We start from the raw sequence: 16,512 nt of genomic DNA, 5'->3' as shown, positions 1-16,512 counted from the left end.
GAGGAATTAAGTGAGAGCAGAGGGAAGAAAGAAGCAAGCAAAATGAGCACTGTTTGACAGGTGGCATACAGCTTGCTAACCACAGAGGAAGCAGTGATGCTGGTGTGGCGTCATTGCCAATTTTACAGGGTAGGAAGCTAAAGGATTGTTCTTTTTTTTTTTTTTATATATAAAGAAAAACTCTCAAATATGCGTGTACAAGCCATACATACATGCCCAGCCACCCCACAAGTGGCATATTGCCAGTATACTGCAGTGCCCGGCCCCCGCAGATGGTCCCACCCTACCTAGTAGCAGTCCAGGTGGCCTGCTACGGCCCTCTGCCAGCCTCTTCATCAGCCCTCTGGATGAACTATGACCCCCTACCAGGACTCTTCAATCCTCCTCCTTCTGTTTCTCTCTGGGCGGCATCTGGACAAAACTCTGCCAAGCTAGTTTATTTATCTTCTCTGAGATTAAATATTTATTAGGAACAATTTGCACACGTACTGTAGCTGAGGGGGAGGGAAGTTAAATGCCGTGGAATAGTGGATCCGGACTGTTGCAGTCTTTCCAAACCCTCAGGACTTTGGGAACACAACAGTCTTGCATAGTAGAGCCAAGCCTGGCAAGACCAATGAGCATGCCTATGAGCTGGCTAAAGGCAAGGCTGCCTTACTCTCTCTTTCTCTCCTTTTCTCACTCTGTCAACCTCTAAAGTGGCAATTATGTTGGTTGCATGCAGGCTTTAATGCCTATGCCATTAGGTGGCTGTATTTTTATCCCCTAGTATTTACCCCAACAAGAAAGTCTCATACAGACTGCAACACACGTTATGGACAATAACATGCCTTGGGGATTATTCTTAGTGAAGACATGGTGCAGCAGCACTGGTTTAGTAGCTCCAGGACTTGCCCATCTACCACCCAGACCTTTCAAGGGGAATGCTCGTCCTGTGGTGTGTCTGATAGCATAGTAAAAGGCGTGCCAGAAAGTATGGGTTAAGCGAAATTAAACAGCATTTTAATGATTGACAACTTACTTGGTGCTGGCAAATGTACCCCAAGACTCAGCAGGTTAAAAAAAGCTATCAATTAAAAAATGTTGCCTTTATTATGTTAATAAAAATTAGGGTATACTTAAAGTAACTCTTTGGAAAGAGTATTGTTTTGTCATCAATAACAAAACCGGGGTCTCGGTATGAGTATCAACCAATGACAATATCCGGCCCCAGTGTTTGCTGCCATGTAGAGCTGCCAGTAAGTTGTTATTTTCTCAATTGTTTTGTCTATCAGAGAAGAGAAAACAGTGAAAAATGTCCATTACAATTGTCCAATCTCTAGAGCTAGAGCTAAAAACGTCTTGTTTTATCCAAATAACAGTCTACAACTAGACTATACTGTACTATAAAATAGGACAAGAAAAAGCAACAAGCTCTCAAATTTGATACATTTGGAACCATCTAATGTGTGACATTTTTGCTTTGTAAATTATTACACCATAAATCCATTATCAAAAAAGTTGCTAATTAATTTTCTGTTATTCAACTAATTGATTAATCAAATAATCATGGCCGTTCTACTGGCATGTAAGAGTCACTGTATTAAGTTGACTTGTCATATGATACGTGTGTGTATGTTATTTAAAGGGTGGCTGTTGCGGGAGGTGCGAGGAAACTGGATCAAGCAGCGTCGGTATTGGTTCATGCTGAGCCAGGATTCCCTCGACTACTACACTGGACCAGAGAAAGGAGCCCGCAGACTGGGCACGCTGGTCCTCACCAACCTCTGCTCTGTCATCTGGCCAGACAAGCAGACATACAAGGAAACGGGTGAGGGGCACACAGACATGCTGAAACATAGCTGACCCACGCTCATGTATTCCCGTAATCTCTTTAGAGTCCAGTATAACACCTGTGTTTTTTTAATATGAAAGTGACGTCTTGTGGTCCTCTTTCCCTTCCCGTAAGTGCCCTAATTCTGAGTAAGTTTGGGAAGCCCCGGCTCTGTTTGGTCCAAAATGTGGCTCAACGTTGGTCTGGAAACCTCACATCTGAGTGATTAACAGGGGCATCTTCCTTCCCTTTCTGGAATGAAAGAATTCAAAGACATAAAAGAGGAAAGTCTTTGCTGTGTGGGAAGAGACACAGGGGATGACTTGTCCTTTTTTAAGTCTCTGTAGTTCTCAAAGATGATGTCATCCACGTTGTCTTTGTTTGTCTGCCTGTCCATCAATGGAGGGGATTATGTCCTGGTGACTTCAGCAAACCACTTAAAATGTCCAAACCATTGTATAAACCCAAACATAGTTCTTACTAACTCAATATGCCAGGGAACTTGGTCTGGACAGAAGTGTACTTTCAATAGTGGCTTTGTCACAAGCTCTATTGGCTGTTTCACTACTGAACAACTTTATGTTCCTCATAAGCCACTGAGAAAGTTGCATTATATATTTAGTTCCTCTGTGTATTTTCTGGTTTTCAGCATGACATATTAGTTCCCTTTATGGGTTCCATCTTTGGCAAACTCTGACACTTTACAGCAGCGTTAATATAAGGACACCACACAGGTTCACTGTAGGCAATGGCAAACCACCATATCATAATCTCAGTTGTAAAACCTCTTAATTTTGGGTTTGTACATTACCAAGAACGTTAACAAAGAAGGATGTGGTGCCAAGTCACGTAGCAGGAAAGGCAGATAACAGCCGTGGGGATGCAGATCAGGCCAGGCTGCCTGGGGTATGTCTAATACTTCCTCTGCACAAGGAGGAAGCAGACCTTTTTTTCACTTTTATTGCAGGTTGTCCAAAGAGACTCACTGAGGTGTTTAACACTTGTATTCTAACTCATTGAATAACTGATCTTGTTTGGTTTTGGTGTGGTCTGAGGTTCCTCTCAGGCTGACCTTTGATCCTCAATGAAACCGAGAGAGGAAGTCAGGGAGAGGGAGTCACGCCAGATAGTCAAGGTGTCCCATGCAGAGAACCTTTCAATGTTCTTGTCCCCATTTACTTATTGCCTTTTGTTTTTTTCCCTTTCCTTCGATTGTAATATTTTTTTTTTTGCGCATGTTATAGGTTTACAAAGTGAATTTCAGTGCCATAATGTCATTAAACATGTATTTATTTTGTGTGTTTCTTTCAGGCCACTGGAGCATCACCGTATATGGACGGAAGCACTGCTACAGGCTGTACACCAAGCACTTCAATGAGGCTGTGCACTGGGCTTGTGCCATCCAGAAAATCATTGATACTAAAGCACCAGTGGAAACACCAACACAGCTCCTGATTCGAGACATTGAGGTGGGCCAAGCAACACACACACAAACATACACACCGTTGCTGTTGCTCCCCTCTGCTCTTTTACCATGGAAACCACACAATCTCATTGGGCTCTGGAGTCCAAAGTTTCCTCTGCGTGTTTCTCTCTTTTCAATGAGCTCATCTTCTTCCACCACATCGGGGCAGGACATAATAACAGACCTGAAGCAGAAAGGTCATTTCAAGACCAAGAGATTTCCGGTTATTGTGCACTCAGAAAATTTGGATTAGTGGGTTATTAAGGATCTTGCTTTACCTTCTTACGTGGAAGGATAGTGAAACGCAATTATAATGCACAGCCATATTTTTAGACCAGGGGTTGCTACAGAACACAACAAGCTGGAATCTCATTGAGCAGATAGATGACTTGTCTTGCATCAGTCTACCCCTAAGGCGAAAAGAGGGGCAGTTTTGGCAAAGGAGGTGAAGGAGGGCTCGGCGTGAAGCAGCAGGGCCAGATAAGCAGTCTTTTGCCCGGCCTCCTGTCTCCGTCATGTCTCTAATCTTAAAGAAAGTGTCTGCCCCTGTCAGCTTCGCCAAGAGGGGCCAAGATTATTTTTTGGAGGAGCAGAAGGGGCCGGCTTTTAAAGTGATCCTCATTCATTGTTTTGCTTTTCCCTCCTTAGTCTTTCTCTAAAACACTCTATATGTGTTACTTTCTTTCTCCCTCACCTTTGCACACAGGCACACTTTCTCAAATAGGCGAGGTATTGTCCCTCTCAACTGTGAGATTAGTTCTGCTGCTGCAAAAATCAAAGAGAGAATCAACAGAGGAGGCTTTGTGTGAAAAGGACTGCTTGCTTATCTTTAAAGCATAGATTCATGTTCCAGCCACAGACACAAGGGAGAGCAGGGATTGCAGTGTTAGCCTTGGACCTACAGCCAGAGGCCATGTGTCAAAGAGAGAAACATTGAGAGAAGAACAGATTAGATGGGTGAACTGCTTTTAAATATTAAATCTGCCAAACATGACATTTTAATGAGAAACCAACTGTGAATTTATTACTTAGACTAACCAGTTTTTTTTCCCATCACAGTTAAGGCACAGGCTTCCTGGCTCAACTCTGACCTACTAGGACCTCTAAATAAAGTGGTTTAGATAATTTAGCTAAACTCCTGGTGTGTTTACAATCTGTTTTATCAACTGACTTGGCACCTCTAACCTTGCTGTAATTTCAGCAATTTTTATATCACGAGATCTTAACAATAACTTTGATGAGCACAATGTTTTCATAACTGATAGAAATGATGGGCAAAACTGAGATAACAAGTAAGTTGTAATTAATGAGAATTATCCTTTAAAGGAAAACTTAAAACATATTCACTTTCATGCTGAGAGTTAAATGAGAAAGTTGATTGTACGCACATGTCTGCGTGCTAAGTATGAAACTACAGCTGGCTAATTAGCATAGCATAAGGAATGGAAACAACTATCCTGGCTAGCTCTGTCCAAATTTAACTAAATTGGCCTAGCAGCAGCTCACTACTTAACATGTAGTGTTTTTTAATCCATAAAAAGGTGTATAAAGGACTCACAATTTCATTGGAGGTTATGTGCCAGACTAATTATTGGACTAATCCAAGCAACTGGCAGAGACTCCAGGATGTTACTGGTCTCAGCCAGTAAAACATAGCCCCCTGTAAAACAGCTAATTGTCATTTTATGTTTCGGTTTTTAATCGGTGAGCTGTGGAGGTGCCATTAGGCAGAATTTGGTACCTTTGGATACAGCCGGGCTACCTGTTTCCCCGTTACCAGTGTTTGTGCTCGCATTAAGATAAGTTACCCAGCTGCTGTAACTTTATATCTACGTGCAGAATTGTGAGTGGTATTAATCCTTAAAGCTTTTGGCAAGAAATAGAATAAGCGTGTCAGGGAAAGACCAATGGGAATAAGCGACAGTCTGTGGACCTAATTATGTATGTGCCGTGTATGAATTTTATCTGGGATGCTCTGTTGTATCTTGACTCACAGAGCAGCATCTCATTCCACATTGCAAACAGACAAGCCTGTGTGCACCAAACACTTTAGAAGAATGTGTCAACTTTGCCCCACTAAGGAGGAGGGGAAGCAGTTTTGTCTTGTAGCCAGAGAGTCAGGATGGCTGGTTTGAGGGGGTTGCAGAGGTAGGAGAGAGCCAGAGCAGTGGCAATGTTACTAATGAGCAACAGGTGCTAGAGGGCAGTAGCATGAAAGCCATCCGTACCGCTAAAAGGCATCTATCCACACAAGCAGCAAAGACACACGCACACTAAACTCATTGACACCAGCAGATAAAATGTAACGTGTCAGTCATGCTAGTGTGGTTTGCTGGGTCATCACTTGACCTTCCTGCTGATTTGAAAGTTGCCAGAGCTGAATTGTGAACTTGGTCAAATTGACCCCAGTCACCCCTGACCGACCAAAATATACTCAATCACACACTCACCAACTTGCTTCCAGGTTGGCTACAGGCATGTTGAAGGTATATGAATGTTTGTTTTTTACTGTATCTATCAATGTTATGGTCACATTTTTTTCCACTTCTGCTTTAGGAGAATAAGTTCAACCCTGAGGCAGTGGAGCACATGTACCAGCACAATCCCATCCTGAAGTACACCCAGGGTCCCCTGTATGCCCCTCTACTGCCCTTCCCATATGGCAGCCTGGAGCACACATGTAAGTACATGTCATACATTATCATAGCAAAAATGTCTGAAGTTGCAGGTGAAAATGCTAATAATGGTAAACCTAATTTTTTTTATAATATTCAATAATCATTTGAAAGTAAATCATAATACAAGTTCAGATCTCAGTGCTGATGGCTGAGTCTTTCTTAAAGCTGCTATAATTTTGATTATATTAACAGTTATTTATGCCATCTAACAGAAACTTTCCACTCAAGTCTGAATGTCTATCCAGTTAATTCAATTCAATTTTATTCAATTCAATTTTATTTATAGTATCAATTCATAACAAGAGTTATCTCGAGACACTTTACAGACAGAGTAGGTCTAGACCACACTCCAGAATTTACAAGGACCCAACAGTTCTAGTAGTTTCCTCCAGAGCAAGCAACAGTGCGACAGTGGCAAGGAAAAACTTCCTTTTAGGCAGAAACCTCGGACAGACCCAGGCTCTTGGTAGGCGGTGTCTGACTGGCCGGTTGGGGTTTAGAATGAAGAGTGGAAATAACAAACAGTAGAAAAAATAGTAGTTTGTAGCAGTTCTTTGTAGTAGTTCATGGCATAGCAGGGCACTGTGGGCATTACAAGGCACAGCAGGACGTAGCTGGGCACCACAGAGTGTAGCAAGATGAACATGAACATCACAGAACGTGTAGCAAACATTTTTAGCAACTTTCCATTTAAAGTCTTAATTGCTAATTGGAAATAAGTGCAATCTCCATTCTGTTTGAATTGCCGAGAGGCAGAATTTAGCACAATGCAATGCTGGACCTTTATTGGCTTGTTTCATTACACTAATACAAGTGTATGGTAATATATTATTATATTATAACTTACACGTATGTTGCAACTAGATATTCCAATATATTGGCCGATATATCTATATTTATATGTGTATATAAAAAACAAATCCAGAAACACTTAACAAAACATAATCAGATTTCCCTAACATTAGTCATTTGTAGTTATTTATGAGATCTCACTAAAATATTATGATAATAATTTGTTTTATTGTCACAAGAGAACAGAAGAACATCAAAATATATTGAAGTTCTGATAAATAAAATGTTTAAAAATACAAACTTCCCAGGGCATGAAAATGTCACTTTATACGTTTTTTTTTTTAATAAATATGTGTTCCCTGAGACTTTCTTTCATCCACCAGTGCCTAGAAATGGTGATAGGTGTAAACCGAGCCCTAAGTATCCTGCTCTGCCTTTGAGAAAATGAAAGCTCAGATGGGCTGATCTGGAATCTTGCCCCATATGAGGTCATAAAGGGCCAATGAGAAAAAAAGAGACATCATGGTTTTCAAACAAGCAAAGTGGCAGGTGGTCAAGGCCATAACATGGTTCACCGTCCGTTTTTATTTTTTAAATATTCATTTATCAGAATCATTTATTTGTCATTATAAATGATTCTGATGAAAAAAAAAAAAATTGCAGCCATGATAAATGCTGATACCTGTAGTTCGGGAAATGCCTAATTTTGGCCCACCGATATGTCGGTTGGGCTTTAGCTGCAACTCAATGATGTTTACACAACAAAATGTTTGCATCATACAGATATCCTAAGGAATGAAAAATTCCTCTTCCTTTCTCCAGACCATAGCGGAAAAGGCTATGGCTCAGTGCGTGAGGAGGCCGTGAAGCTCTTCAATTGCCTGCAGCAGCTAGAGTCGGCATGGGAGCCGGTTCCCATCATCCAGGGCGTGCTGCAGACCTGCCTCGACCTGCGGCCCCTTCGCGATGAGGTCTACTGCCAGCTAGTGAAGCAGACCAGCTACACGCCTGCCCCGTACACTGCCGCACACCTCCGCTACTGGCAGCTTCTCACTTGCATGAGCTGCACCTTCCTGCCTGGGCCCACCGTGCTCAAGTACCTGCGGTTCCACCTGAAGAGGTAAGACACATAAAAAGGATACTCGAATGTTGAAGTGCTGATACAGTTGACTTTAAAGATATAATATGCAGTATTTTACTAAAAAACAATGTGTATATTAATCTCTCTCCAATCATCCCTTATGACCCACTGGAAGTGTTTGGCGGTATCTGTATCTGCCCTCTGCCTGTATTTTCTTGTTATTTTCTGTGTGGAGGACGTTTATGGGTGTTAGCAAAGAGCAGACCCCCAGCCAATAACAAAAGTTTAACTTTCAACAATGTGTTTGCCAACAGTAAACGATACCTCCTACATATAATATTATAACACATAATGTACATAGTATTAAAATCAAATACTGGCCACACATTATAAATGTACTGAGAAGTGAAGTGATGTAGGTGTTGCAGTATGTTATATAAATAGTTTGTTTAATTTACCTCAGCTGAATATACTGCTTGAGAGCGTGAATCTTCTCGTTAATGCTATGTAAAATATTGCATTATTGTTTGGAAAATTATGAATATGCCACTTATGCCACATTCAGGTGGGATTTATTCATGACAAATTCTGCTGACTGGATAAAGCTGTTCACACCATCTCCTACTTGTAATTCCAAATGGAAAATGTTCCTGTTTTTGCTGGCTCTAATTTGTCGCAATGGGAATTATGATTTGTGGAAGACAGGTGGGAAACCGCACAGCAAATCATTTGGTTGACAGTTTAAATTAATGGAAACCACAACTGTAATATTGTAGTGTTTATTTTATACTCATGAAAATGTTTTTTATGTTTTGTTTAAGTTGTAGCAACATGATGGATTCTCACTCCCATAAGAATAGTACATCAGACCAGGAGTTGGTTAAGAGGGAGAACAGGTTAAATGCTGGGAGATGAAGGTTAACCAGAAATGTGTAGTAGCAGGGAAAACATGGGGTCTAGACAGTGGACAAAAAGCAGGCGCCAGCCCCGCAAACTACCAGTTTAGATATGGTAGCGTGATACGCCTTCACATTGTTAGCATGTTCCCCAGACAGATCCAGTGTTTAGGTGCTGGATTTACAGGTCTGAATTAGCCCATCTGTCGAGTATGCTAATCTAAGTTATTAGCAGTGCTAATCTCTTGCTCTAGATTTTCTGTCTAACGCCATACCATCAAACCACTATAGTTTTCTATCTATATGTCTGTACTGGGAACCACCCTCTAGCTAATGGAACAGTTGCATGCAATGGCGATTCATAATAACCCTGTGGAACTCGCTGGCTGTGTGTTTTGATACGTACTGTAGAGCCATCGCTCTCACGCACTCTCTCACTCTGTGGATCTGTGCTGAGGCTGCAGCCGGGCAGAGCTAAGACTAGAGCTGGGAAGTGGGCCCAGAAACCCTCCTCCACTCCCCCAGTGCCCTAAGAAACCCCCCAGGGAATGTCTGCTGTCAGAGAGAACAGGCCAGAAGAAAGAAAGCAGAGGAGAAGAAGGGTAAGAAAGGAGGAAAGAGCAGAAAGGGGTGAAGACAGGAGAGTATAGGAAGGATCACACAGCCTCAGTGGAACATTCCTAATTATGTTTCAGCATGACAAATCCCACCCTGTGGCCATATCGTTATGAAAGAGCGAGACATTGGCGGGAATGAGAGGGCCTCTCTCTGTATGGCAGAATGTTTGAGGCCCTCGTGCTCCTCTCTCTCTCTCTGGCGTCCGTTTTGTGTATTTTGGGACGAATATTGTAATATAATTGTTTCCTTCCTATTTTTCCTTTGTTTACACAAGGCTGAGCTCATTACTCCGTCAGGTTGAATTTCACACCTTTCACCCTCCGCAAAGTGTGTGAGACTTCAGGCTCCAGTTGGAGTGTGCTGTCCACTGCCTTTGTGTCCCCTCTTTTTTTTAAACAACAGCACACACACTCACCTACCTCTCCTGAACAGTCCACTGGGAGGAAGTGACAGGTCACTTTGGTTCACAGGAGCGGAAACACCTTTTCCATATTCGTGTGCTCCCCAAAGTCAAACATGTTTTCTTTGCCATTTTCCTTTTTCTTTGAAGGATTGTTGAACCTTTTAAGTCCCTAAGAGCTAAAGTGAGAACATTTGTCATTCCTCGCCTCATTGACTTTCGAGCATTGCTAGCCCAAAGAAAATAAAGAACTCTGTTGAATCAAAAGGATGACGCAAGTCTGTAATCAAAGCACAACACTTTACAGCCTTTAAATCACTGTTGACATCACAAGCATTAACAAGTTCTCCCTTTTTAAGTAGTGAATAAATCGAAATGCCTTTGAAAACACACACACAATAACACACACGCACCTTACGTATCCACCCGTCTCACTCTCCCTCTCTCTTGCAGGATCCAGAGCCAGAGTCCTGAATCTGAGATGGATAACTATGCGTCATTCATTAGTGAGGCTCTGGAGAAGACCAAGTGTCGGGAGTGTGTGCCATCCTGGGAAGAGATCCAGATGCTGATGAGCCGACAGGAGATGCTCTGCACTGTGCACTATCCTGGCCCTCTATCCTGCCAGCTTTACATCAGCTCACACACAACTGCCAATGAGGTTTGGGAGCATGTATCTGTATTCTACATCATAACACAACTTTTCTCAATCTTTCAGCTTCTCACGTTCTTGTTTAAAACATCCTAGCCTAATCAGTCTAGTGACATTACTAAACCATAATGACCCTATAAATTGCATTCCTGCCTCTTTTTGTGACAGACGATTTGTGTGTCAATTTGTCTTTTGTACTTACTTCCCCTTGCCCCTCACCAGGTGGTTCGAAGGATGCAGGAGAAGCTCGGCCTGCAAGAGAGCAAAAACACATTTGCACTGTACGAGCAGAATGCACTGTGGGAGCAGCCAGTCGCAGGCAGCTCTCTGATTGCTGACATCCTGACCAGGTTTGAAAAGTAAATGTCAATTTTCACCTTATAAAACCGAACAGACAGACAAGTTTGTGGGGCAATAAAACCAAGCAGACATACATGCTATCAAAACACCCTGTCTAAGTCTGGCAGGAATTTGAGCTATTTCTCACTTGTTAGATGAATGCGACAAGAGCTGTTGGTTGTATATTTATCTTCCCTAGCCCAACTCTCATGCTGAACGTTATCCAGTATCCTTGATAACTGGTGACCTTGTCTGGTCTTGTTGGTCAAACATGACACCATGCTGGGAAACTGGACTTGTGTCACTATTTCTGTCAGCAAAGCCAGCCAGTCACTGGATAGCCAAGGTGAAGCTGATGTCATTTGGTTGTACAAGGCAAAGTCTCGAATGAAACGATAAAGCATCCAGCTGGAATAAAAGGGACCTGTGTGGACTTCTGTGTCCTCAGTGTGCATAATGACAGAGTAAACATGAAACTCAGCGAACCGTTAAGTTACTAAACATTAATATTAACATTGAGGAGGCAATATCCTGTAACATATTAACATCAAGGCTTACAATTCTTGGTATACCATTTGTATGTTCCCTTTCTAACCATTTCTGTCTCTCTTATATGCAGCCTCTCCACCAAAGAGTCAGAGTCTGAATCCCAATGGAAACTGTGTTTCAAGCTCTACTGCCTGTTGGATCCTGACAGCATATCAGTCGACAGCATTGAATATCTCTTCCTCTTTGAGCAGGTAATGGAGCAGAACACAACTCCTCAAAGGGCAAAGTCCTTCCTTTGAGAGTGACTTTGTTATGGGTGGCCATTTCAGTGCTGATAATGAGATATAATTTATTGTTCTGCAGTGATTCATTCCTTGTATTTCATTGTTTTTACTGAACAATCATTAATGTCTCATGGGCTGTGATGCAATAAAGCACAGTGCATAAAAAACATGACTAAGACCACTGGCTGTAGTGCACAGGGGGAAAAGGCAGCCTGCACTGGCTTCATTAGAACACTTTTTCTGAGGATTCTCATAAAAGAGTTATGGGACATAATAAAATAGGGTGGGGGAGAAAGGATTGATGGCAGGACTGAGGCTGTTACTGACAAATTGTGCCTTCTTTCTGTCCCGTTCTGTCTCTTGTTGATTGTCCTGGGTTTGGCCTTTGCACTGCAGTGCCATGAGATGGTGGTGCGTGGCCAGCTGCCGGTCTGTGAAGAGGACCTGCATGTCTTAGCTTCCCTGAGGCTTCAGTGTCTGATGGGTGACTTCAGCACACATGCCCCCTGCCCTCCTCTGGAGGAGCTTTTCCCGGGGCATGTTCTAGAATCTCGAGTCCTCATGTCCCTCTCTGCACCCCAAACCCTGCCTCCTTGTCAGGTGGCTGCCCAAGGCTGCCCCACGACACAGCGCTTCCACACGGGCCTCCTGGCTGGGGCGCTGTGGAGCCACACAGCTACAGCAGCGCACAAGCAAAAGGTGGAGCAGGACATGCGTCTGCGGAGTCGGCTGAAGGAGGAGGGAGCAACTGTCATGGTATCCATCTTGGAGCAGTGGAAAGGTCTAAGCGGCTACAGCCGCAGGGACAGTATGGCGGCCTACCTCACAATTGCACGCCAGTGGTCAGGCTTTGGATGCACTCTTTATGAAGTGGACTTTTATATTGTGAGTATTGTGAGGTCACCTTTAGTTTTATTGTTGGACAAAAAGATTTTTTTCCTTCAGTGTTAAAGAGTCACTTTAACTCTTGAGGTATAGTAAATGATAACTTTGAGCATGTCTGACATATCCTTACCTCTTCCTGCCTCCAGAGTTCGACAGGGAGTTTTTCCCAGAAATTGTGGCTGGGTGTAGCTGCTACATCCGTGTCTCTGTATCGGCAGGGTGAGGCAGAGGCCCTTGAGTCCTTCCCTTATGGCCAGATCTGTTCTTATGGCGTATCCGATAGCAACACCTTCAAGATCACAGCTGGGGATCGGGATCTGCTGTTTGAAACCACCAAGGTACAGTGGCTCATGCCCCAGTTTAGAATGTACAGGCTGAGACTTAAATTAAGCAAAATCTCCTATTACCGGAGCTGTTTCTATATGTTTACTATATATCTCCACTGTAATCAGGATTCAGTTTGTCTACCGGCTGTGCTGTCTGCTCATGATAGCCCCCTGCCTCCAGCTCTCTGACCCAATTTTAAAACACTCATTTGTTTGGTCTAAATAGAGAGCACACAACCTGCCCCTGCCCTACAACCGATGCTAACCAACTTCTTGGCATTAAATGGCAACTGGGGATGGGGGGGTGAGTTTTATTGCAGCGGTTAGATTAAATTATTAGGCAACATTTCTCAGAAATATGGATGTTCTTCCAAACACAGATTTTTTTCAGTAGAGAACAAATCTTGCCTTTCACAGAGCAGATTTGCTTCCATCTTCCCACACGGAACAAAAAATCCCTCTCTGATCTCTCATAGGGCACAAAAGTGGCTTTTATTTATTTATTGGGCGCACATCAAATTGAAGCAAAACCCAGTAAGGCTCCTACTTTTATGAACTTAGGACCTCATATTGCTTTGACATGAATGTGCAGTGTTTTGAGCTTCTGGGCAGGAAACAATAGAGAACAAATTTACAGGGGGTGATTATGGTTAATGGTGAGGGCAAGATTAGCAACTTATTCAAGAGCTACAGTTAAAGTTAAAAAGTAGGTGTAGGTAAAAACTCAAACTGTTTCTCACACAGCATTAGCAACACTAAAGTAATGGTTATGGTGGCTTATAGTGGTTTGGCGGTCATGTACACCAAGGTCAGGGTAACGGAGAGACGGATGAACTCCTCCGCAATGCCCTTTTTTTTCCGAGCAGCTGCTGAACAAAATATGTTAAAGTGATGAAATATCCACACACGTAAGGCATCTTTTTTTCTGATCACGGAGTGTGTGTTTCCTCCAGAATCTGCCAATGATCATCCTCGGCTTCTGGAGGATCCAGTTTTTTTCATAGCTGTATGACATCATCGGTCTCCACCCTCCTGTGACAGTGCCAGACAGACACTGAGACTGCCACCAATCTGACCTCTCTCTCTCTCTCTCTCTCTCTCTCTCTCTCTCTCTCTCTCTCTCTCTCTCTCTCTCTCTCTCTCTCTCTCTCTCTCTCTCTCTCTCTCTCTCTCTCTCTCTCTCTGTCTGTCACAGCTGACTGAGATCATGCAGCTGATGAATGCGTATTTCAGTGCCATCCATCGCCAGCAAGGGAAAGGGCATGATGCAGACATCACCATCACAGAAAGCACAGAGGTGGGATTCCATCACCTGGCCTTGACACAAACACCCACCCTCCTGGAGCTGCCCTCGCACCCAGTTTGAGAGGGATCCATACCTGGACACCCCCAAACCCCCACCGTCCTAATCCACGTGGCCCCTATGAGGCCAAGCCTTAGTCCTCAGGACACCACACCTCCTCCACTGGGAACGGCACGGCAGCCAAAACAAAGAGAGGGCTGTTTTCGCTCCCCATCCGTGTAAATAAACCCTTGCAGAGCTTTCCAGCTAAGGGAGCTGGCCAATGAAGGAGGGAGGGTGCGGGAGGAGACGGGAAGGCAAGGGGGTTCTGTTTTGCAAGTGAGGCCAGAAACCAATGCGGTTGCTGATGAGCTGTCACACACACTCCACCCCATCCTGTCACGCAATCAACTCTGTTACCCTACATGGCAACACTCCCACCCCACCTCCACCCCCCTTAGACAATGTGAGACAGTGGCATGAGCCTTGCTACATCAAGGAGAGTTAGGACTTGTGGCAACAATAAGAAGTTGTACTCCCCTCATGAAGAAATGGCTTAGAATGAAAACACTACTCTCTCCTTTCTCTCTTTTTCTCTCTCAAAGTGTGCCGTATTTGTTTTACCTTTCCTAGAAGGCAGTCGTCCCTCATGCACTGCTGGAATAGTGGTGAGAACATTCAATGACACACAGCCTCCCATCTGTGGTTCTCTCATTCACACACACATGCACACTCTCTCTCACGTGCCCTTATGCTGACATATTCATCAGAGACGGTCCGTTTTCATAAGTTCCCTGCCGGGTTTGCATTACCTGGAACTGTTGATGCAGGGAACCATGTGAACTTGTAACTGGAAACAGATGTTGAACTCTGTAGCTAAGTCACTTTGGCTGCAATTGCCATTGACTCTTACCTATGGGATTGTGCGTGTGTGTGTGTGTGTGTGTGAGAGAAAACAATTTCCTGGATTACATTCAGGATTTGAGTCTGTCACAGAAACGAAACAGATTTCGCCGTTTCTTCATTGTCATCAAATTCGCTCTCGTGTCTTTCGTTGTGCTGCTTGTCTTGGCTGTATTCCTCGACACGAAACTTGGTTCTATCCTAATGCAGCTCTACTCTGCTGAAATAACAGGTGCTTCTCTGTTTATTATTGTTATTTTCACAATGTATACTGTATATAATGGAAGAAATTAAATTTACGAGTACACATAAAAACCCCTAGTCAGAGATCTGGATCATAAAAGAAGAAGTGTCACCGTATTTACCTTGCAGTTCCCCTGCTATTTAAACCAACACTTTTTTTAATCAGGCCATGGATGCTTTTGTAATATTATTTATGCAAACTTTGCTATTTTCTCTGTGCTTTGTTTTAAATGCAGACCCAGATTGGTTTTCTGATACAACGTTAACCCTGCGTTCCCCTTGATCCTCTTACAGTTCAGATGTGTAAATCCTGTGTAGCTCCGTCTTTGTGTTCACTGTTTGAGTGTTCTTGTGAAGCCAAAGTTTCGCCAAGTCATGGGTTTGAGCATGGACCAAAGATGTTTTTTTTTTTTAATAAGCTTTTATAACAAGAAATGATCCCAAAACAGACAGATACCCCAATTTGTATTTGAGCGTTTTCACATTTATTCATTTTTCTTTAAACTTGAATGTCAAATATAAAAGCATTCTGTTGTATACATTGTACACCATATTTTAATGTAGATGACCTTTTTAGAAATCTCAGACCATAGATAAACTTTGTACATATAATTTTAGAGTACTGACTTTTACACAAGCCCATGCAATAACCAGCCTCAAGACGTATGTCTTCTCACCATGAAAGGCCTTGACGAGTCATTGCACAGTCAGCCCCGTTTCCTGCTTACAATCAGGGCTTTTGCTTTTTCTACTGCAGCTGCAGGCAGCTCCAAGCTACAAGTATGGAAATAAATAAATCAAAATGCGGATGTTGATGCTTTGTTTTAAGCTTTTTTGTATGCTGCATGGTACCTTTTTATGTAACGTGTGTATAGTTAATTGCACTATTGTTTGTTATGAACTAACCTGGAAGTGCAATAAAAAAACTAAATACTGTATGTAATTAATAAAACGGCACCATTTTACCATATTTACTGTTTAGTAGTGTTGTTCAGCCTCAGCCCTCATTCCATTTCCCGAAAATGTGCTTTCTTAAACCTTGACTAGCGAAGCAGTGTAAGACTATTGTTTTCAACCAGACATTTTATAAAAGGTTGAAGTTTGGCGCCAGGGGCAGAGCCGAGGGCTGCCTCCCCCGAAGCTTTTTCTGGGTAAAAACAATAGCTGGTTGAGCAAGCGTTGCTAAGTGCCTTTACGTTCCCCTGTGGTAATGAACCTTAACTGAGTTAGATGAATGGTCACCAATACACTGCAGCTCAGGGTGAAGGTGGAGGGGGGGTATTATTTTGTATGGGAAGTAAAGAAAGTGTTAAGGGTGGAAATCACCAGATGCCTCACAGTGCGATATTATCACAATATGTATGTG

General features: G+C 42.9%; 1 protein-coding gene across 2 annotated transcripts in view; it reads left to right on the top strand.

The window, feature by feature from the left end:
- plekhh3 (pleckstrin homology, MyTH4 and FERM domain containing H3) overlaps positions 1 to 16,116 on the top strand; it is a 30,950-nt gene extending 14,834 nt beyond the window's left edge. Inside the window, exons 4-13 of one of the 2 annotated variants that reach the window (XM_034895272.1) lie at positions 1,628 to 1,810; positions 3,125 to 3,282; positions 5,835 to 5,958; positions 7,571 to 7,868; positions 10,197 to 10,404; positions 10,618 to 10,745; positions 11,354 to 11,474; positions 11,904 to 12,392; positions 12,539 to 12,730; positions 13,914 to 16,116. In XM_034895272.1, the coding sequence (XP_034751163.1) occupies positions 1,628 to 1,810; positions 3,125 to 3,282; positions 5,835 to 5,958; positions 7,571 to 7,868; positions 10,197 to 10,404; positions 10,618 to 10,745; positions 11,354 to 11,474; positions 11,904 to 12,392; positions 12,539 to 12,730; positions 13,914 to 14,084 (2,072 nt within the window). In that variant the 3' untranslated portion in view covers positions 14,085 to 16,116. Of the gene's footprint in view, positions 1 to 1,627; positions 1,811 to 3,124; positions 3,283 to 5,834; positions 5,959 to 7,570; positions 7,869 to 10,196; positions 10,405 to 10,617; positions 10,755 to 11,353; positions 11,475 to 11,903; positions 12,393 to 12,538; positions 12,731 to 13,913 lie in introns of both variants that reach the window. The other variant, XM_034895271.1, reaches the window with a different exon arrangement.
- The last annotated feature ends 396 nt before the right edge of the window (positions 16,117 to 16,512 follow it).

Source organism: Etheostoma cragini, chromosome 15 (assembly GCF_013103735.1).
Source record: "Etheostoma cragini isolate CJK2018 chromosome 15, CSU_Ecrag_1.0, whole genome shotgun sequence".
In the NCBI taxonomy this organism is placed as follows: Eukaryota; Metazoa; Chordata; class Actinopteri; order Perciformes; family Percidae; genus Etheostoma; species Etheostoma cragini.
This window is presented reverse-complemented; position numbering and strand designations above follow the sequence as displayed.